Here is a 23,393-nt window from a genome sequence, read left to right as displayed (position 1 = left end):
TGAGAACGGCTTCACATAGGACGGCGGTGCCAGCAGCCAATCACAATGCTCAACACAACTCTGTTTTTTGTATAATGGTTTGCATTGGCGGATTCTAGCTTGTAGCGTGGTCTGAGTATTCTCCTGGGTCTCACTGGTGTATGTGCGTGTGTCTCCCATATAGATCAACGTGGAGGAATTCCCATCCAACGAGAACGATGAGAAATCACCGTACCCCAGCACCAACGAGATCCCAGGTAACGCCTGCGGAGAATTCTGGGAAATGAGAGGATAAGGAGTGATTTAGGAATCATAAGAGGGTGAACACTGTACGTAAAACACTTTCAGGCCAGGTAAAGGACATATATACGTTACAAATATGCAACGCACAGCATAATAAGTCAGGAAAACGTCTACTTCCTGGTCTACAGCAAGATGGAAGCTTCCTATTGGCTGCTCACAAGCTCGGCCTATGATGTATCGCTAGGATTCTCGCCCGCTGTCTCTGGCAGTAGCGAGTTGAGTGAACTGCGTTGTAGGACTGTCTGCGTCTGTCTAGAAAATGCAGGTACTGATGTTATTTTTTTCCCCTCAGGTGAGGAGGAAGAGGAGGAGCCTGAAATGCCCGTTGGACCTCGTCCTCGCCCTCTTTCTGAAATGCACATCAAGGAGAAAGCCGCCCCTATGCCCGAGGCCACCGCCTTCTTCATTTTCCGTACAGACAACAAGTATGTCAGCCATTAGTTCCTGTGATAGAGCTGGTTTCCTGTATAGTAAGCCTGTGAGTGGCGGCTGTCAGCCATGATGATGGGTCTGTGATGTCATAGATTGGCTATACTTTGTTACTTTGCTCAAATATACTGCACCCATCAGTCAGTAAGGACATAGCGGGCTACGTATTACCAGGAAGAATAGAATGGAAGAACTACATACCGTAACAGATAAGTTCTGTTATCTAAAACAATGTCAGCGATAACATCTACGTACGTTTCAGTGACATCACAACTGAAGATGGAAACACGTGGGGAGATTTTATCCGACGCACACTACACTTCCTGTATTTAATGACGCTGCAAAGAGTAATTTATTATCTGTTATCCAGGAAATGTAGGAAGGATGGAAAATATCCGAAATTCAAGCAATAAGTGTTATTCCACGCTGCGGCTGCACGTTACGTGCGGAGACTGTCCTGCACTCCACCTTGGTGTCTCTGCGCTGTCACTCCCCCAGCGCTGGCTCTCGCTATGTGCGGTCACTGTCCTGCAATCCACCTTGGTGTCTCTGCGCTGTCACTCCCCCAGCGCTGGCTCTCGCTATGTGCGGTCACTGTCCTGCAATCCACCTTGGTGTCTCTGCGCTGTCACTCCCCCAGCGCTGGCTCTCGCTATGTGCGGTCACTGTCCTGCAATCCACCTTGGTGTCTCTGCGCTGTTACTCCCCCAGCGCTGGCTCTCGCTATGTGCGGTCACTGTCCTGCAATCCACCTTGGTGTCTCTGCGCTGTCACTCCCCCAGCGCTGGCTCTCGCTATGTGCGGTCACTGTCCTGCAATCCACCTTGGTGTCTCTGCGCTGTCACTCCCCCAGCGCTGGCTCTCGCTATGTGCGGTCACTGTCCTGCACTCCACCTTGGTGTCTCTGCGCTGTCACACCCCCAGCGCTGGCTCTCGCTATGTGCGGTCACTGTCCTGCAATCCACCTTGGTGTCTCTGCGCTGTCACTCCCCCAGCGCTGGCTCTCGCTATGTGCGGTCACTGTCCTGCAATCCACCTTGGTGTCTCTGCGCTGTCACACCCCCAGCGCTGGCTCTCGCTATGTGCGGTCACTGTCCTGCAATCCACCGTGGTGTCTCTGCGCTGTCACACCCCCAGCGCTGGCTCTCGCTATGTGCGGTCACTGTCCTGCACTCCACCGTGGTGTCTCTGCGCTGTCACACCCCCAGCGCTGGCTCTCGCTATGTGCGGTCACTGTCCTGCAATCCACCTTGGTGTCTCTGCGCTGTCACTCCCCCAGCGCTGGCTCTCGCTATGTGCGGTCACTGTCCTGCACTCCACCGTGGTGTCTCTGCGCTGTCACACCCCCAGCGCTGGCTCTCGCTATGTGCGGTCACTGTCCTGCAATCCACCTTGGTGTCTCTGCGCTGTCACACCCCCAGCGCTGGCTCTCGCTATGTGCGGTCACTGTCCTGCAATCCACCTTGGTGTCTCTGCGCTGTCACACCCCCAGCGCTGGCTCTCGCTATGTGCGGTCACTGTCCTGCAATCCACCTTGGTGTCTCTGCGCTGTCACACCCCCAGCGCTGGCTCTCGCTATGTGCGGTCACTGTCCTGCAATCCACCTTGGTGTCTCTGCGCTGTCACTCCCCCAGCGCTGGCTCTCGCTATGTGCGGTCACTGTCCTGCAATCCACCTTGGTGTCTCTGCGCTGTCACACCCCCAGCGCTGGCTCTCGCTATGTGCGGTCACTGTCCTGCAATCCACCTTGGTGTCTCTGCGCTGTCACTCCCCCAGCGCTGGCTCTCGCTATGTGCGGTCACTGTCCTGCAATCCACCGTGGTGTCTCTGCGCTGTCACACCCCCAGCGCTGGCTCTCTCTATGTGCGGTCACTGTCCTGCAATCCACCTTGGTGTCTCTGCGCTGTCACTCCCCCAGCGCTGGCTCTCGCTATGTGCGGTCACTGTCCTGCAATCCACCTTGGTGTCTCTGCGCTGTCACACCCCCAGCGCTGGCTCTCGCTATGTGCGGTCACTGTCCTGCACTCCACCTTGGTGTCTCTGCGCTGTCACACCCCCAGCGCTGGCTCTCGCTATGTGCGGTCACTGTCCTGCAATCCACCTTGGTGTCTCTGCGCTGTCACACCCCCAGCGCTGGCTCTCGCTATGTGCGGTCACTGTCCTGCAATCCACCTTGGTGTCTCTGCGCTGTCACTCCCCCAGCGCTGGCTCTCGCTATGTGCGGTCACTGTCCTGCAATCCACCTTGGTGTCTCTGCGCTGTCACACCCCCAGCGCTGGCTCTCGCTATGTGCGGTCACTGTCCTGCACTCCACCGTGGTGTCTCTGCGCTGTCACTCCCCCAGCGCTGGCTCTCGCTATGTGCGGTCACTGTCCTGCAATCCACCTTGGTGTCTCTGCGCTGTCACTCCCCCAGCGCTGGCTCTCCCTATGTGCGGTCACTGTCCTGCAATCCACCTTGGTGTCTCTGCGCTGTCACTCCCCCAGCGCTGGCTCTCGCTATGTGTGGTCACTGTCCTGCAATCCACCGTGGTATCTCTGCGCTGTCACTCCCCCAGCGCTGGCTCTCGCTATGTGCGGTCACTGTCCTGCACTCCACCGTGGTGTCTCTGCGCTGTCACTCCCCCAGCGCTGGCCCTCGCTATGTGCGGTCACTGTCCTGCAATCCACCTTGGTGTCTCTGCGCTGTCACACCCCCAGCGCTGGCTCTCGCTATGTGCGGTCACTGTTCTGCAATCCACCTTGGTGTCTCTGCGCTGTCACACCCCCAGCGCTGGCTCTCGCTATGTGCGGTCACTGTCCTGCAATCCACCTTGGTGTCTCTGCGCTGTCACTCCCCCAGCGCTGGCTCTCGCTATGTGCGGTCACTGTCCTGCAATCCACCTTGGTGTCTCTGCGCTGTCACTCCCCCAGCGCTGGCTCTCGCTATGTGTGGTCACTGTCCTGCAATCCACCGTGGTATCTCTGCGCTGTCACTCCCCCAGCGCTGGCTCTCGCTATGTGCGGTCACTGTCCTGCACTCCACCGTGGTGTCTCTGCGCTGTCACTCCCCCAGCGCTGGCTCTCGCTATGTGCGGTCACTGTCCTGCAATCCACCTTGGTGTCTCTGCGCTGTCACACCCCCAGCGCTGGCTCTCGCTATGTGCGGTCACTGTCCTGCACTCCACCGTGGTGTCTCTGCGCTGTCACACCCCCAGCGCTGGCTCTCGCTATGTGCGGTCACTGTCCTGCACTCCACCGTGGTGTCTCTGCGCTGTCACACCCCCAGCGCTGGCTCTCGCTATGTGCGGTCACTGTCCTGCACTCCACCGTGGTGTCTCTGCGCTGTCACACCCCCAGCGCTGGCTCTCGCTATGTGCGGTCACTGTCCTGCACTCCACCTTGGTGTCTCTGCGCTGTCACACCCCCAGCGCTGGCTCTCGCTATGTGCGGTCACTGTCCTGCACTCCACCGTGGTGTCTCTGCGCTGTCACACCCCCAGCGCTTGCTCTCGCTATGTGCGGTCACTGTCCTGCAATCCACCGTGGTGTCTCTGCGCTGTCACTCCCCCAGCGCTGACTCTCGCTATGTGCGGTCACTGTCATGCAATCCACCTTGGTGTCTCTGCACTGTCACACCCCCAGCGCTGGAATGTGCGGTCACTGTCCTGCAATCCACCGTGGTGTCTCTGCGCTGTCACTCCCCCAGCGCTGGCTCTCGCTATGTGCGGTCACTGTCCTGCACTCCACCGTGGTGTCTCTGCGCTGTCACACCCCCAGCGCTGGCTCTCGCTATGTGCGGTCACTGTCCTGCAATCCGCCTTGGTGTCTCTGCGCTGTCACTCCCCCAGCGCTGGCTCTCGCTATGTGCGGTCACTGTCCTGCAATCCACCTTGGTGTCTCTGCGCTGTCACACCCCCAGCGCTGGCTCTCGCTATGTGCGGTCACTGTCCTGCAATCCACCGTGGTGTCTCTGCGCTGTCACTCCCCCAGCGCTGGCTCTCGCTATGTGCGGTCACGGTCCTGCAATCCACCTTGGTGTCTCTGCGCTGTCACTCCCCCAGCGCTGGCTCTCGCTATGTGCGGTCACTGTCCTGCAATCCACCTTGGTGTCTCTGCGCTGTCACACCCCCAGCGCTGGCTCTCGCTATGTGCGGTCACTGTCCTGCTATCCACCGTGGTGTCTCTGCGCTGTCACACCCCCAGCGCTGGCTCTCGCTATGTGCGGTCACTGTCCTGCAATCCACCGTGGTGTCTCTGCGCTGTCACTCCCCCAGCGCTGGCTCTCGCTATGTGCGGTCACTGTCCTGCAATCCACCGTGGTGTCTCTGCGCTGTCACACCCCCAGCGCTGGCTCTCGCTATGTGCGGTCACTGTCCTGCAATCCACCGTGGTGTCTCTGCGCTGTCACACCCCCAGCACTGGCTCTCGCTATGTGCGGTCACTGTCCTGCACTCCACCTTTGTGTCTCTGCGCTGTCACTCCCCCAGCGCTGGCTCTCGCTATGTGCGGTCACTGTCCTGCAATCCACCTTGGTGTCTCTGCGCTGTCACACCCCCAGCGCTGGCTCTCGCTATGTGCGGTCACTGTCCTGCAATCCACCGTGGTGTCTCTGCGCTGTCACTCCCCCAGCGCTGGCTCTCGCTATGTGCGGTCACTGTCCTGCAATCCACCTTGGTGTCTCTGCGCTGTCACACCCCCAGCGCTGGCTCTCGCTATGTGCGGTCACTGTCCTGCAATCCACCGTGGTGTCTCTGCGCTGTCACTCCCCCAGCGCTGGCTCTCGCTATGTGCGGTCACTGTCCTGCAATCCACCGTGGTGTCTCTGCGCTGTCACACCCCCAGCGCTGGCTCTCGCTATGTGCGGTCACTGTCCTGCAATCCACCGTGGTGTCTCTGCGCTGTCACACCCCCAGCACTGGCTCTCGCTATGTGCGGTCACTGTCCTGCACTCCACCTTTGTGTCTCTGCGCTGTCACTCCCCCAGCGCTGGCTCTCGCTATGTGCGGTCACTGTCCTGCAATCCACCTTGGTGTCTCTGCGCTGTCACACCCCCAGCGCTTGCTCTCGCTATGTGCGGTCACTGTCCTGCAATCCACCGTGGTGTCTCTGCGCTGTCACTCCCCCAGCGCTGGCTCTCGCTATGTGCGGTCACTGTCCTGCAATCCACCGTGGTGTCTCTGCACTGTCACACCCCCAGCGCTGGCTCTCGCTATGTGCGGTCACTGTCCTGCAATCCACCGTGGTGTCTCTGCGCTGTCACTCCCCCAGCGCTGGCTCTCGCTATGTGCGGTCACTGTCCTGCACTCCACCGTGGTGTCTCTGCGCTGTCACTCCCCCAGCGCTGGCTCTCGCTATGTGCGGTCACTGTCCTGCACTCCACCGTGGTGTCTCTGCGCTGTCACTCCCCCAGCGCTGGCTCTCGCTATGTGCGGTCACTGTCCTGCAATCCACCGTGGTGTCTCTGCGCTGTCACTCCCCCAGCGCTGGCTCTCGCTATGTGCGGTCACTGTCCTGCACTCCACCGTGGTGTCTCTGCGCTGTCACTCCCCCAGCGCTGGCTCTCGCTATGTGCGGTCACTGTCCTGCACTCCACCGTGGTGTCTCTGCGCTGTCACTCCCCCAGCGCTGGCTTTCGTGCCACCATCGTCCCTCTATCCAGAAAATCTGTTTGTTCCCGCTCTCCAGGGATCATGTTCTCAATTCCGTGTCTCTTTAACCTTGTTAATTAGATCAGGGCCCTGATTGTGCATTAGAGACACGGGAACTGCGCGGCTGAGTCAGAGACAATGCCCCACTTTGTCTCTACCCACAAGGACGCTCTTGTCATTTTCTTTACAAGCTTTTTTAAAGCCTTTGGAAAACATTCTGCACTGTCAGGCCCTTTACTCTGAAAACATTTCTTTCCCCATTATTTGGCCACTTCTATGACCATGGAAAATTCTGCAAACTCCCCACACTATAAGGAGGTCAGCGTGCATGCATACAGTCATCATACATATACACAGTACTGTGCAAAAGTTTTAGGCAGGTGGGGGAAAGTGCTGCAAAGTAAGAATGCTTTAAAAAACAGAAGTGTTAATACTTTATTTTTATCAATTAACAAAATGCAAAGTGAAGGAACAGAAGAGAAATCTAAATCATATCATTATTTAGTGTGACCACCCTTTGCTTTCAAAACAACGTCAGTTCTTCTAGGTACACTTGCACACAGATTTTTAAGGAACTCGGCAGGGAGGTTGTTCCACATATCTTTGAAAACTAACCACAGATCCTCCGTGGATGTAGCTTGCTCATATCCCTCTGTCTCTTCATGTAACCCCAGGCAGACCTCATGATGTTGAGATCAGGGCTCTGTGAGGACCATATACTCCTTGTTCTTCTTTACGCTGAATATAGTTCTTAATGACATTGGCTGTATATTTCGGCTCGTTGTCCTGCTGCAGAATAATTTTGGAGCCAATCAGACGTCTCCCTGATGATATTGCATGATTGATAAGTATCTGCCTGTATTTCTCAGTAATGAGTACGCCATTAATCCTGACCAAATCCCCAAATCCATTTGCTGAAATGCAGCCCCAATCCTGCAAGGAACCTCCACCATGCGTCACTGTTACCTGCAGTCTCTCATTATTGTACCGCTCTCCAGCCCTTCTGCCAACGCACTGCCTTCTGTTACAGCCAGATATTTCACATTGAGACTCCTCAGTCCAGAGCCCCTGGCGCCATTTTCCTGCTCCCCAGTTCCTAGGTTTTCCTGCATAGTTGAGTCGCTTGGCCTTGTGTCCACATCGAAGGCATGGCTTTCTGGCCGCAATTCTTCCATGAAGACCACTTCTGGCCAGACTTCTCCAAACAGTAAATAGGTGGACCTGGGTCCTACTGGTTTCTGCCAGTTCTGAGCTGGTGGCACTGCTGGACATCTTCCGATTTTGAAGGGAATTAAGCATGATGTGTCTTTCATCTGATGCAGTAAGTGTCCTTGGCCGACCACTGCGTCTACGGTTCTCAACGTTGCCCGTTTCTTTGCGCTTCAATGCTGGGAAATACAGGTAGGTACTTATCCATCATGCAGTACCATCAGGAAGGCATCTGATTGGCTCCAAATTTATCCTGCAGCAGGACAATGACCCCAAATATACAGCCAGTGTCATTAAGAACTATCTTCAGCATAAAGAAGAACAAGGAGTCCTGGAAGTGATGATATGGCCCCCACAGAGCCTTGATCTTAACATCGTGGAGTCTGTTTGGGATTACATGAAGAGACAGAAGGATATGAGCAAGCTACATCCACAGATGTCTGGCTAGTTCTCCAAGATGTTTGGAACAACCTCCCTACCGAGTTCCTTCAAAAACTGTGTGCAAGTGTACCTAGAAGAATCGAAGACAAAGGGAGGTCACACCAAATATTGATTTGATTTAGATTTCTCTTCCGTTTATTCACTTTGCATTTTGTTAACTGATAAAGATAAAATATTAACACTTCTATTTTTGAAAGCAATCTTACTTTGCAGCATTATTTCCACACCTGCCTAAAACTTTTGCACAGTACTGTACATACATACAAAAATGCATCATATAGACATACTGTAGCATCATTCATCCTACATGCATCATACAGCAATTATACAGTACATCATACATTCATCATGCATAAATCAGACATGCCTCATAGATATAATCATACATCATGCATAAATCAGACATGCCTCATAGATATAATCATACATCATGCATAAATCAGACATGCATCATAGATATAATCATACATTCGTCATGCATAAATCAGACATGCCTCATAGATATAATCATACATCATGTATAAATCAAACATGCCACGTTTATCATACATGCGTCATGCATACATGCAAGGCCACAAGTTTTTTTTCTCCACATTTTTCGGGCATTTGTGAATTGCACGAGAAACATCTACGGCGCGTTCCCTGATGAATACATGAAATTACGTGTTTTGGGGTTTGGGGACATAGGGCCTAATTCAGATCTGATTGCTGGGCTGCGTTTTTTGCTGTTCTGCGATCAGATAGTCACCGCCTGCAGGGGGAGTGTAAATTCGCTGTGCGATTGCGTGTGTAGCTGATCTGCAAAAATCCACTTTGTGCAGTGTGTGCGCAGCCCAGGGCTTACTCCTACAGTGCGATGAGAACAGGCTGACCGGGGCCGGAGCTGACGTCACACGCCCTCCGTGAAACGCTTGGGCACGCTTGCGTTTTTCTGGGCATTCCCTGTAAACGCTCAGTTGCCATCCACAAGCGGCCTTTTTCCTGTCAATCATCTTGGAAACGCCCATGCAATCGGATTCTTCGCACCATCCCGTCGCTGAGGATCTGATTGCACAGCAGCGATCAGATCTGAATTCCCACCATAGACAGTAAGAGTTCCCTTATCTCTGACCACTGGGAATGACAGATTCTCCCTCCTCGTTAGTGTTGTGAGTTGTACTGACCAGATTACATAATAACAACATTTTCTTTCTTTCTGAAACTAAAAATCAGAAAAAGTTCTTAGTGAAAGTGCGATCTGTCTGATATGTAGCATATAAACCCGCAGTCGGTAACTTAATGGTTACAAAAACTTCACAGTTCCCACAATTATAAAAATACATATATGGAAAGATGTCTGGCTTTAGGAATTAATACATGCACCCAAATGAAGCACCGGCTGCAGACTGGTGTAGTCTTTCATTCATAATCCGTTGCAGTCAATGTGGCTTTAGGGGTAAATATACTGACTGGGGGAGCGGGGGTCAGTGCAAATCAGTAGTCATCCATATCAGAGATTAGATATGTGTTGTAGCAGAGCTGTAATGCATTGGGGAGCGGAGATGAAACGCGCTGATTCGCACTGATTGCGGAGATTAAATGCGTTGGATGCAGAGATTATATGTGTTGGAGCAAAGCTGTAATGCATTGGGGAGCGGAGATGAAACGCGCTGATTGTGGAGATGAAATGCGTTGGTTGCAGAGATTAGATATGTGTTGTAGCAGAGCTGTTATGCATTGGGGAGTGGAGATGAAACGTGCTGATTGCGGAGATTAAATGCGTTGGATGCAGAGATTATATGTGTTGGAGCAGAGCTGTAATGCACAGGGGAGCGGAGATGAAACGCGCTGATTGCGGAGATGAAATGCGTTTTAGGCATAGATTAGATATGTGTTGGAGCAGAGCTGTAATGCATTGGTGAGCGGAGATGAAACGCGCTGATTGCGGAGATGAAATGCGTTTTAGGCAGAGATTAGATATGTGTTGGAGCAACGCTGTAATGCATTGGGGAGTGGAGATGAAACGCGCTGATTGTGGAGATGAAATGCGCTGGAAGCAGAGATTAGATATGTGTTGGAGCAGAGCTGTAATGCATTGGAAAGCGTAGATGAAATGCGCTGATTGCGGAGATGAAATGCGTTGGATGCAGAGATTAGATATGTGTCAGAAGCAGAGCTGTAATGCATTGGGGAGCGGAGATTAAATGCGTTGGGAGCAGATAGTCAGAGGAAACGCACATAAGAATTGTTCCGTTTTCCATGGCAAAGATTTGCGCATTAACCCTCTCTTTCTGCTGCTGTGTCTCACAGATTCCGTCTCCGCTGCCACCGAATCGTCAACAACAACATCTTCACCAACCTCATCCTCTTCTTCATCCTATTGAGCAGCATCTCGCTGGCAGCAGAAGACCCCGTACGACACACTTCCTTCAGGAATCAAGTATGCACAATGTCCTCCTCATGTTTGGGGTATGGGAGATCCAACCTGACCCCTCCCACCCCATCGTAATCACCGGAGGGCGCCAGTATCGCTGGGAATACTGTTATCCATAGTATATTACAGAGCTAAGCTGCAATGTGCCTAGTACTGCAGAGGTGCCCCTGACCATGTGGGGAAGGTGGTGGTTACAGTATCAGTGCCCAGTAAAGCATAGGTGCCCCTGACTATGTGTTACGTGGTTACAGTATCAGTGCCCAGTGATTAGAGGTGCCCATGACTATAAGGGGGGTGGTTACAGTATCAGTGCCCAGTGACGCAGTGATTAGAGGTGCCCCTGACTATGCGGGGGGTGGTTACAGTATCAGTGCCCAGTGACGCAGTGATTAGAGGTGCCGCTGACTATAAGGGGGTGGTTACAGTATCAGCACCCAGTGACGCAGTGATTAGAGGTGCCGCTGACAATGCAGGGGGTAGTTACAGTATCAGTGCCCAGTGACGCAGTGATTAGAGGTGCCCCTGACTATGCGGGAGGCGGTTACAGTATCAGCGCCCAGTGACGCAGTGATTAGAGGTGCCCCTGACTATGCGGGGGTGGTTACAGTATCAGCGCCCAGTGACGCAGTGATTAGAGGTGCCCCTGACTATGCGGGAGGCGGTTACAGTATCAGCGCCCAGTGACGCAGTGATTAGAGGTGCCGCTGACTATGCGGGAGGCGGTTACAGTATCAGCGCCCAGTGACGCAGTGATTAGAGGTGCCCCTGACTATGCGGGGGGTGGTTACAGTATCAGTGCCCAGTGACGCAGTGATTAGAGGTGCCCCTGACTATGCGGGAGGCGGTTACAGTATCAGCGCCCAGTGACGCAGTGATTAGAGGTGCCCCTGACTATGCGGGAGGCGGTTACAGTATCAGCGCCTAGTGACGCAGTGATTAGAGGTGCCCCTGACTATGCGGGGGGTGGTTACAGTATCAGTGCCCAGTGACGCAGTGATTAGAGGTGCCCCTGACTATGCGGGAGGCGGTTACAGTATCAGCGCCCAGTGACGCAGTGATTAGAGGTGCCCCTGACTATGCGGGGGTGGTTACAGTATCAGTGCCCAGTGACGCAGTGATTAGAGGTGCCCCTGACTATGCGGGGGTGGTTACAGTATCAGCGCCCAGTGACGCAGTGATTAGAGGTGCCCATGACTATGCGGGAGGCGGTTACAGTATCAGCACCCAGTGACGCAGTGATTAGAGGTGCCACTGACTATGCGGGAGGCGGTTACAGTATCAGCGCCCAGTGACGCAGTGATTAGAGGTGCCCCTGACTATGCGGGAGGTGGTTACAGTATCAGCGCCCAGTGACGCAGTGATTAGAGGTGCCACTGACTATGCGGGAGGCGGTTACAGTATCAGCGCCCAGTGACGCAGTGATTAGAGGTGCCGCTGACTATGCGGGTGTGGTTACAGTATCAGCGCCCAGTGACGCAGTGATTAGAGGTGCCGCTGACTATGCGGGAGGCGGTTACAGTATCAGCACCCAGTGACGCAGTGATTAGAGGTGCCGCTGACTATAAGGGGGTGGTTACAGTATCAGCGCCCAGTGACGCAGTGATTAGAGGTGCCCCTGACTATGCGGGAGGCGGTTACAGTATCAGCGCCCAGTGACGCAGTGATTAGAGGTGCCGCTGACTATGCGGGAGGCGGTTACAGTAGCAGCGCCCAGTGACGCAGTGATTAGAGGTGCCCCTGACTATGCGGGAGGCGGTTACAGTAGCAGCGCCCAGTGACGCAGTGATTAGAGGTGCCCTTGACTATGCGGGAGGCGGTTACAGTATCAGCGCCCAGTGACGCAGTGATTAGAGGTTCCGCTGACTATAAGGAGGCGGTTACAGTATCAGCGCCCAGTGACGCAGTGATTAGAGGTGCCGCTGACTATGCAGGAGGCGGTTACAGTAGCAGCGCCCAGTGACGCAGTGATTAGAGGTGCCACTGACTATGCGGGAGGCGGTTACAGTATCAGCGCCCAGTGACGCAGTGATTAGAGGTGCCGCTGACTATAAGGAGGCGGTTACAGTATCAGCGCCCAGTGACGCAGTGATTAGAGGTGCCCTTGACTATGCGGGAGGCGGTTACAGTATCAGCGCCCAGTGACGCAGTGATTAGAGGTTCCGCTGACTATAAGGAGGCGGTTACAGTATCAGCGCCCAGTGACGCAGTGATTAGAGGTGCCGCTGACTATGCGGGAGGCGGTTACAGTAGCAGCGCCCAGTGACGCAGTGATTAGAGGTGCCACTGACTATGCGGGAGGCGGTTACAGTATCAGCGCCCAGTGACGCAGTGATTAGAGGTGCCACTGACTATGCGGGAGGCGGTTACAGTATCAGCACCCAGTGACGCAGTGATTAGAGGTGCCGCTGACTATGCGGGAGGTGGTTACAGTATCAGCGCCCAGTGACGCAGTGATTAGAGGTGCCCCTGACTATGCGGGAGGCGGTTACAGTATCAGCGCCCAGTGACGTAGTGATTAGAGGTGCCCCTGACTATGCGGGAGGCGGTTACAGTATCAGCGCCCAGTGACGCAATGATTAGAGGTGCCCCTGACTATGCGGGAGGCGGTTACAGTATCAGCGCCCAGTGACGCAGTGATTAGAGGTGCCCCTGACTATGCGGGAGGCGGTTACAGTATCAGCGCCCAGTGACGCAGTGATTAGAGGTGCCGCTGACTATAAGGAGGCGGTTACAGTATCAGTGACGCAGTGATTAGAGGTGCCCCTGACTATGCGGGGGGTAGTTACAGTATCAGCACCCAGTGACGCAGTGATTAGAGGTGCCCCTGACTATGCGGGGGGTGGTTACAGTATCAGCGCCCAGTGACGCAGTGATTAGAGGTGCCGCTGACTGTGCGGGAGGCGGTTACAGTATCAGCACCCAGTGACGCAGTGATTAGAGGTGCCCCTGACTATGCGGGGGGTGGTTACAGTATCAGTGCCCAGTGACGCAGTGATTAGAGGTGCCGCTGACTATGCGGGAGGCGGTTACAGTATCAGCGCCCAGTGACGCAGTGATTAGAGGTGCCGCTGACTATGCGGGAGGTGGTTACAGTATCAGCACCCAGTGACGCAGTGATTAGAGGTGCCGCTGACTATGCAGGAGGCGGTTACAGTATCAGCACCCAGTGACGCACTGATTAGAGGTGCCCCTGACTATGCAGGAGGCGGTTACAGTAGCAGCGCCCAGTGACGCAGTGATTAGAGGTGCCGCTGACTATGCAGGAGGCGGTTACAGTAGCAGCGCCCAGTGACGCAGTGATTAGAGGTGCCGCTGACTATGCAGGAGGCGGTTACAGTAGCAGCGCCCAGTGACGCAGTGATTAGAGGTGCCGCTGACTATGCGGGGGTGGTTACAGTAGCAGCGCCCAGTGACGCAGTGATTAGAGGTGCCCCTGACTATGCGGGGGGTGGTTACAGTATCAGTGCCCAGTGACGCAGTGATTAGAGGTGCCGCTGACTATGCGGGAGGCGGTTACAGTATCAGCGCCCAGTGATGCAGTGATTAGAGGTGCCCCTGACTATGCGGGAGGCGGTTACAGTATCAGCGCCCAGTGACGCAGTGATTAGAGGTGCCACTGACTATGCGGGAGGCGGTTACAGTATCAGCGCCCAGTGACGCAGTGATTAGAGGTGCCCCTGACTATGCAGGAGGCGGTTACAGTATCAGCGCCCAGTGACGCAGTGATTAGAGGTGCCCCTGACTATGCGGGAGGCGGTTACAGTATCAGCGCCCAGTGACGCAGTGATTAGAGGTGCCCCTGACTATGCGGGAGGCGGTTACAGTATCAGCGCCCAGTGACGCAGTGATTAGAGGTGCCACTGACTATGCGGGGGTGGTTACAGTATCAGCGCCCAGTGACGCAGTGATTAGAGGTGCCGCTGACTATAAGGGGGGTGGTTACAGTATCAGCGCCCAGTGACGCAGTGATTAGAGGTGCCCATGACTATGCGGGAGGTGGTTACAGTATCAGCACCCAGTGACGCAGTGATTAGAGGTGCCACTGACTATGCGGGAGGCGGTTACAGTATCAGCGCCCAGTGACGCAGTGATTAGAGGTGCCGCTGACTATGCGGGAGGCGGTTACAGTATCAGCGCCCAGTGACGCAGTGATTAGAGGTGCCCCTGACTATGCGGGAGGCGGTTACAGTATCAGCGCCCAGTGACGCAGTGATTAGAGGTGCCACTGACTATGCGGGAGGCGGTTACAGTATCAGCGCCCAGTGATGCAGTGATTAGAGGTGCCCCTGACTATGCGGGAGGCGGTTACAGTATCAGCGCCCAGTGACGCAGTGATTAGAGGTGCCGCTGACTATAAGGAGGCGGTTACAGTATCAGCGACGCAGTGACGCAGTGATTAGAGGTGCCCCTGACTATGCGGGAGGCGGTTACAGTATCAGCGCCCAGTGACGCAGTGATTAGAGGTGCCCCTGACTATGCGGGGGGTGGTTACAGTATCAGCGCCCAGTGACGCAGTGATTAGAGGTGCCCCTGACTATGCGGGGGGTGGTTACAGTATCAGCGCCCAGTGACGCAGTGATTAGAGGTGCCGCTGACTGTGTGGGAGGCGGTTACAGTATCAGCGCCCAGTGACGCAGTGATTAGAGGTGCCCCTGACTATGCGGGGGGTGGTTACAGTATCAGCGCCCAGTGACGCAGTGATTAGAGGTGCCCCTGACTATGCGGGGGGTGGTTACAGTATCAGCGCCCAGTGACGCAGTGATTAGAGGTGCCCCTGACTATGCGGGGGGTGGTTACAGTATCAGCGCCCAGTGACGCAGTGATTAGAGGTGCCCCTGACTATGCGGGAGGCGGTTACTGTATCAGCGCCCAGTGACGCAGTGATTAGAGGTGCCGCTGACTGTGTGGGAGGCGGTTACAGTATCAGCACCCAGTGACGCAGTGATTAGAGGTGCCCCTGACTATGCGGGAGGCGGTTACAGTATCAGCGCCCAGTGATGCAGTGATTAGAGGTGCCGCTGACTGTGCGGGAGGCGGTTACAGTATCAGCGCCCAGTGACGCAGTGATTAGAGGTGCCCCTGACTATGCGGGAGGCGGTTACAGTATCAGCGCCCAGTGACGCAGTGATTAGAGGTGCCGCTGACTATGCAGGAGGCGGTTACAGTATCAGCGCCCAGTGACGCAGTGATTAGAGGTGCCCCTGACTATGCAGGAGGCGGTTACAGTATCAGCGCCCAGTGACGCAGTGATTAGAGGTGCCACTGACTATGCGGGGGGTGGTTACAGTATCAGTGCCCAGTGATGCAGTGATTAGAGGTGCCGCTGACTATGCGGGAGGCGGTTACAGTATCAGCGCCCAGTGACGCAGTGATTAGAGGTGCCGCTGACTATAAGGAGGCGGTTACAGTATCAGCGCCCAGTGACGCAGTGATTAGAGGTGCCCCTGACTATGCGGGAGGCGGTTACAGTAGCAGCGCCCAGTGACGCAGTAATTAGAGGTGCCGCTGACTATGCGGGGGTGGTTACAGTAGCAGCGCCCAGTGACGCAGTGATTAGAGGTGCCCCTGACTATGCGGGGGGTGGTTACAGTATCAGTGCCCAGTGACGCAGTGATTAGAGGTGCCGCTGACTATGCGGGAGGCGGTTACAGTATCAGCGCCCAGTGACGCAGTGATTAGAGGTGCCCCTGACTATGCGGGAGGCGGTTACAGTATCAGCGCCCAGTGACGCAGTGATTAGAGGTGCCACTGACTATGCGGGAGGCGGTTACAGTATCAGCGCCCAGTGACGCAGTGATTAGAGGTGCCCCTGACTATGCAGGAGGCGGTTACAGTATCAGCGCCCAGTGACGCAGTGATTAGAGGTGCCCCTGACTATGCGGGAGGCGGTTACAGTATCAGCGCCCAGTGACGCAGTGATTAGAGGTGCCCCTGACTATGCGGGAGGCGGTTACAGTATCAGCGCCCAGTGACGCAGTGATTAGAGGTGCCACTGACTATGCGGGGGTGGTTACAGTATCAGCGCCCAGTGACGCAGTGATTAGAGGTGCCGCTGACTATAAGGGGGGTGGTTACAGTATCAGCGCCCAGTGACGCAGTGATTAGAGGTGCCCATGACTATGCGGGAGGTGGTTACAGTATCAGCACCCAGTGACGCAGTGATTAGAGGTGCCGCTGACTATGCGGGAGGCGGTTACAGTATCAGCGCCCAGTGACGCAGTGTTTAGAGGTGCCCCTGACTATGCGGGAGGCGGTTACAGTATCAGCGCCCAGTGACGCAGTGATTAGAGGTGCCGCTGACTATAAGGGGGGTGGTTACAGTAGCAGCGCCCAGTGACGCAGTGATTAGAGGTGCCCTTGACTATGCGGGAGGCGGTTACAGTATCAGCACCCAGTGACGCAGTGATTAGAGGTGCCCCTGACTATGCAGGAGGCGGTTACAGTATCAGCGCCCAGTGACGCAGTGATTAGAGGTGCCCCTGACTATGCAGGAGGCGGTTACAGTATCAGCGCCCAGTGACGCAGTGATTAGAGGTGCCCCTGACTATGCGGGAGGCGGTTACAGTATCAGCGCCCAGTGACGCAGTGATTAGAGGTGCCCCTGACTATGCAGGAGGCGGTTACAGTATCAGCGCCCAGTGACGCAGTGATTAGAGGTGCCCCTGACTATGCGGGAGGCGGTTACAGTATCAGCGCCCAGTGACGCAGTGATTAGAGGTTCCGCTGACTATAAGGAGGCGGTTACAGTATCAGCGCCCAGTGACGCAGTGATTAGAGGTGCCCCTGACTATGCGGGAGGCGGTTACAGTAGCAGCGCCCAGTGACGCAGTAATTAGAGGTGCCGCTGACTATGCGGGGGTGGTTACAGTAGCAGCGCCCAGTGACGCAGTGATTAGAGGTGCCCCTGACTATGCGGGGGGTGGTTACAGTATCAGTGCCCAGTGACGCAGTGATTAGAGGTGCCGCTGACTATGCGGGAGGCGGTTACAGTATCAGCGCCCAGTGACGCAGTGATTAGAGGTGCCCCTGACTATGCGGGAGGCGGTTACAGTATCAGCGCCCAGTGACGCAGTGATTAGAGGTGCCACTGACTATGCGGGAGGCGGTTACAGTATCAGCGCCCAGTGACGCAGTGATTAGAGGTGCCCCTGACTATGCAGGAGGCGGTTACAGTATCAGCGCCCAGTGACGCAGTGATTAGAGGTGCCCCTGACTATGCGGGAGGCGGTTACAGTATCAGCGCCCAGTGACGCAGTGATTAGAGGTGCCCCTGACTATGCGGGAGGCGGTTACAGTATCAGCGCCCAGTGACGCAGTGATTAGAGGTGCCACTGACTATGCGGGGGTGGTTACAGTATCAGCGCCCAGTGACGCAGTGATTAGAGGTGCCGCTGACTATAAGGGGGGTGGTTACAGTATCAGCGCCCAGTGACGCAGTGATTAGAGGTGCCCATGACTATGCGGGAGGTGGTTACAGTATCAGCACCCAGTGACGCAGTGATTAGAGGTGCCGCTGACTATGCGGGAGGCGGTTACAGTATCAGCGCCCAGTGACGCAGTGTTTAGAGGTGCCCCTGACTATGCGGGAGGCGGTTACAGTATCAGCGCCCAGTGACGCAGTGATTAGAGGTGCCGCTGACTATAAGGGGGGTGGTTACAGTAGCAGCGCCCAGTGACGCAGTGATTAGAGGTGCCCTTGACTATGCGGGAGGCGGTTACAGTATCAGCACCCAGTGACGCAGTGATTAGAGGTGCCCATGACTATGCAGGAGGCGGTTACAGTATCAGCGCCCAGTGACGCAGTGATTAGAGGTGCCACTGACTATGCAGGAGGCGGTTACAGTATCAGCGCCCAGTGACGCAGTGATTAGAGGTGCCCCTGACTATGCGGGAGGCGGTTACAGTATCAGCACCCAGTGACGCAGTGATTAGAGGTGCCCCTGACTATGCGGGAGGCGGTTACAGTATCAGCGCCCAGTGACGCAGTGATTAGAGGTGCCCCTGACTATGCGGGAGGCGGTTACAGTATCAGCGCCCAGTGACGCAGTGATTAGAGGTGCCACTGACTATGCGGGAGGCGGTTACAGTATCAGCGCCCAGTGACGCAGTGATTAGAGGTGCCCCTGACTATGCAGGAGGCGGTTACAGTATCAGCGCCCAGTGACGCAGTGATTAGAGGTGCCCCTGACTATGCGGGAGGCGGTTACAGTATCAGCGCCCAGTGACGCAGTGATTAGAGGTGCCCCTGACTATGCGGGAGGCGGTTACAGTATCAGCGACCAGTGACGCAGTGATTAGAGGTGCCACTGACTATGCGGGGGTGGTTACAGTATCAGCGCCCAGTGACGCAGTGATTAGAGGTGCCCCTGACTATGCGGGAGGTGGTTACAGTATCAGCACCCAGTGACGCAGTGATTAGAGGTGCCGCTGACTATGCGGGAGGCGGTTACAGTATCAGCGCCCAGTGACGCAGTGATTAGAGGTGCCCATGACTATGCAGGAGGCGGTTACAGTATCAGCGCCCAGTGACGCAGTGATTAGAGGTGCCACTGACTATGCAGGAGGCGGTTACAGTATCAGCGCCCAGTGACGCAGTGATTAGAGGTGCCCCTGACTATGCGGGAGGCGGTTACAGTATCAGCACCCAGTGACGCAGTGATTAGAGGTGCCCCTGACTATGCGGGAGGCGGTTACAGTATCAGCGCCCAGTGACGCAGTGATTAGAGGTGCCCCTGACTATGCGGGAGGCGGTTACAGTATCAGCGCCCAGTGACGCAGTGATTAGAGGTGCCACTGACTATGCGGGAGGCGGTTACAGTATCAGCGCCCAGTGACGCAGTGATTAGAGGTGCCCCTGACTATGCAGGAGGCGGTTACAGTATCAGCGCCCAGTGACGCAGTGATTAGAGGTGCCCCTGACTATGCGGGAGGCGGTTACAGTATCAGCGCCCAGTGACGCAGTGATTAGAGGTGCCCCTGACTATGCGGGAGGCGGTTACAGTATCAGCGACCAGTGACGCAGTGATTAGAGGTGCCACTGACTATGCGGGGGTGGTTACAGTATCAGCGCCCAGTGACGCAGTGATTAGAGGTGCCGCTGACTATAAGGGGGGTGGTTACAGTATCAGCGCCCAGTGACGCAGTGATTAGAGGTGCCCATGACTATGCGGGAGGCGGTTACAGTATCAGCACCCAGTGACGCAGTGATTAGAGGTGCCACTGACTATGCGGGAGGCGGTTACAGTATCAGCGCCCAGTGACGCAGTGATTAGAGGTGCCGCTGACTATGCGGGAGGTGGTTACAGTATCAGCGCCCAGTGACGCAGTGATTAGAGGTGCCCCTGACTATGCGGGAGGCGGTTACAGTATCAGCGCCCAGTGACGCAGTGATTAGAGGTGCCACTGACTATGCGGGAGGCGGTTACAGTATCAGCGCCCAGTGACGCAGTGATTAGAGGTGCCCCTGACTATGCGGGAGGCGGTTACAGTATCAGCGCCCAGTGACGCAGTGATTAGAGGTGCCCCTGACTATGCGGGAGGCGGTTACAGTATCAGCGCCCAGTGACGCAGTGATTAGAGGTGCCGCTGACTATGCGGGAGGCGGTTACAGTATCAGCGCCCAGTGACGCAGTGATTAGAGGTGCCCCTGACTATGCGGGAGGCGGTTACAGTATCAGCGCCCAGTGACGCAGTGATTAGAGGTGCCCCTGACTATGCGGGAGGCGGTTACAGTATCAGCGCCCAGTGACGCAGTGATTAGAGGTGCCGCTGACTATGCGGGAGGCGGTTACAGTATCAGCGCCCAGTGACGCAGTGATTAGAGGTGCCACTGACTATGCGGGAGGCGGTTACAGTATCAGCGCCCAGTGACGCAGTGATTAGAGGTGCCCCTGACTATGCGGGAGGCGGTTACAGTATCAGCACCCAGTGACGCAGTGATTAGAGGTGCCCCTGACTATGCGGGAGGCGGTTACAGTAGCAGCACCCAGTGACGCAGTGCGTCCAGTTGTAATGAGCTACAAGGGGTGGGGCTTGTACATAATTAGAGGGGTTCCCAGTATAGCGGGAGACTGCAGGGCCCCTGTATGTCAGTGTGTTGCCTAGGGCCCTGCAGAGTATCACTGCGGCTCAGATACCCACCAACAAAACTGATAACAGGACATTAATGCTCCAAGCAAAAGTGCAGCTTAGCAATGTAATAACTTATAATGTCCGGCTATGGTGGTGCCCTTCTTCCATCCATCAGTCATTCAGCACGTCTTCATTACCGCTATCCCTAATGTGTTCCGTTTTATCTGCCATTAATGAACATCCCAGGTCCCCGCATACTGACAACACTGACACCTGCTGGCCAGAACACAGAACACACTGGTCATGGTGACTTGTAAGAAAGTGGTGATATAAATTCTGTATGGCGCAATGCTCTACTGTAGATTATATGGATGTTAGAAGTCATTGAGGGCTTTTGCCCCCACATACAAGTGGAGCCTTCTAGTCCGTGGGCTACAGTCTAGTCCGTGGGCTACAGTCTAGTCCGTGGGCTACAGTCTAGTCCTTGGGCTACAGTCTAGTCCGTGGGCTACAGTCTAGTCCGTGGGCTACAGTCTAGTCCGTGGGCTACAGTCTAGTCCGTGGGCTACAGTCCACATGTCTCCCTAGTATCTGCAATAATGAAGACCAGCGGCTGCGATATTAATTATCTGTGATTTCTAATATCCGTATAATTTACCCTAGTTGTCCCATATATAAAGGATACGGCTCTTAGCTATTATTTATATAATCTTCAGCAGTTCCGGTGATGACGTCACCACATAATATTACAAGTGACCTAAGCCCAGCTCCGTTATATTAGTTTATACATTTAATGAGCATTGGTTCTGCATTATATAGACATAACATTAAGGTACATATATTTATGCTGTCTCGTTATTTTTCCTATGTGTTTTGAGTCCAGAACTGTGATCCCTACAATTCGGCTCTTTGAGGTCTCACCCCGGACACCCCCCATCCCTTTCCCCGTCCCCCTTGTTTCCTGAATCATCCTCTTTGTGTTTTGCAGGTTCTCTTTTATTTCGATATAGTTTTCACCGCCATTTTCACCATAGAGATAGTCCTGAAGGTAACCGCCGCGGACTGTCTCATACTCTCCATCTGTGCGCTACACTAACACACCGCCCCCTGCCTGCCGGTGTCACCATGTGCACTAACATCCTTCTGCTTGTCTTTCAGATTCTAGGGAACGCCGATTACGTTTTCACTAGTATATTTACCTTAGAAATCATCCTGAAGGTAAACGCGCCGCCCGAATGTTCCCTTTATCACTAAACGTAGGACCTGTTCGCCCACGGTGCCTCATTAGGAGGCTGTAGCCTCAGTATACCTCTGTACGGAGGGGGGTAGGGACTATGTGGTCATAGTTTTGTGTCTTTCCTCCACTGATGTTATACCCCAAGCCCAGGTCAATAAAGTTGGCTGCAGAACACGGGGAGAGAATAAAGAGATTAGGCTAAGAGAATGCAAACAATGGTACTGTACTTTTGGTGAGCTCCTGAAGCCGTCCCGGCTAAATAATGTGCACCAAAGTGGAGGATATTACTGTATGGAGCTTTTATGAGGCTGGAAAGGCATGCTGGGACTTGTAGTTCTACAGCTGCTCGCATGCTACAGGTTGCCTACACTGGGAGGACTGGGACATCTAGGAATACGTTATGCAGGGTATAATTGCATGTACACGGACTGTTCGCATGTTCTCACTCGTCCTTGTATGTTTGCCCACACGTGTGTTCCAGCTTTGTCGCCGCTTTTGTCAGCATTGCTCCTGGATTGAGCTCACTTGTGCCCGTAAAGTAACGAGGCGTCTGCGTACCAGGGGAGGATGGTGTAACTCAGAGGACGGCGTGTCTGTGGAACTACACATCCCAGCATGCAGCAAAACTGTGACAGGGCATGCTGGGATGTGTAGTTCCATGGCAGTTGGAGTGCCGTGCGATGCCCGCCCCTGGTGTAAGAGGTCCTTCAATCACTGAGTGCTGAGGGTACAGCGCGCTCCGCAGAGATAACGCAGCTTTGGACGCTCCCTGCGCCTTGATTTGTGCCGGTCCGCTACAATTCTGCTGGGGCTCATTAGCGTATGATTAGGTATCTGTGTCCGCAGGGGAGCAGTGTGCGCAGAGGGTGGAGTTAGGCGGAGTGAAGGCGTTACTACAGAAGTGTGGAACATACTGGTGCATTCAGACGGAAGACTTCCTTTTGTGCACCCAGATAATTGTAATAAGGAGACCGGGTTCAGGGGTGCACGTTCAGCGCTGATACCCACAAACCGGGTATTTCTGCCCCCAAAAGGGTTTGAATTTTGCGCCAGCTCTGCGCGGTCCGATGTTTCTCGGATTATACTTATAGTGATACATTTTGTGCCTGCGTCGGAGCTGCTGACATTCCCATGTCCACAAGTAACGACATAAAGACGTCAGACACGTAAAGTGCGGCTGCTAATGTAGTCTGTGGGAACATGCACAAATCCTGGAGCGTGGCGGGTCCACAGCTATTGCAATGTGCTGCAGAGGCCGGATTGTGCTTATTGTGTGTGCTGCAGTGTGATAGTGTGATTGTGCTGCAGAGTGATAGTGTGATTGTGCTGCAGAGTGATAGTGTGATTGGTCTGCAGTGTGATAGTGTGATTGTGCTGCAGAGTGAGTGATAGTGTGATTGTGCTGCAGAGTGAGTGATAGTGTGATTGGTCTGCAGTGTGATAGTGTGATTGTGCTGCAGAGTGAGTGATAGTGTGATTGTGCTGCAGAGTGATAGTGTGATTGTGCTGCAGAGTGATAGTGTGATTGTGCTGCAGTGTGATAGTGTGATTGTGCTGCAGAGTGATAGTGTGATTGTGCTGCAGTGTGATAGTGTGATTGTGCTGCAGTGTGATAGTGTAATTGTGCTGCAGAGTGATAGTGTGATTGTGCTGCAGAGTGATAGTGTGATTGTGCTGCAGAGT

The 23,393-nt window shown here is 54.6% G+C and overlaps 1 protein-coding gene across 8 annotated transcripts in view; it reads left to right on the top strand.

Moving 5' to 3' along the window:
* CACNA1C (calcium voltage-gated channel subunit alpha1 C) overlaps positions 1-23,393 on the top strand; it is a 510,817-nt gene that overhangs the window by 334,139 nt on the left and 153,285 nt on the right. For 4 of the 8 annotated variants that reach the window (XM_063929337.1, XM_063929334.1, XM_063929335.1 and 1 more), the window contains exons 18-21: positions 164-236; positions 575-707; positions 10,279-10,408; positions 21,462-21,521. In XM_063929337.1, the coding sequence (XP_063785407.1) occupies positions 164-236; positions 575-707; positions 10,279-10,408; positions 21,462-21,521 (396 nt within the window). Of the gene's footprint in view, positions 1-163; positions 237-574; positions 708-10,278; positions 10,409-21,461; positions 21,522-21,631; positions 21,692-23,393 lie in introns of all 8 variants that reach the window. The other 4 variants (XM_063929336.1, XM_063929333.1, XM_063929332.1 and 1 more) reach the window with 2 other exon arrangements.

This window comes from Pseudophryne corroboree, chromosome 6 (assembly GCF_028390025.1).
Source record: "Pseudophryne corroboree isolate aPseCor3 chromosome 6, aPseCor3.hap2, whole genome shotgun sequence".
Taxonomy (NCBI): domain Eukaryota; kingdom Metazoa; phylum Chordata; class Amphibia; order Anura; family Myobatrachidae; genus Pseudophryne; species Pseudophryne corroboree.
The sequence above is the reverse complement of the archived record's forward strand: the minus strand, read 5'-3'. Positions and strand labels throughout refer to the sequence as shown.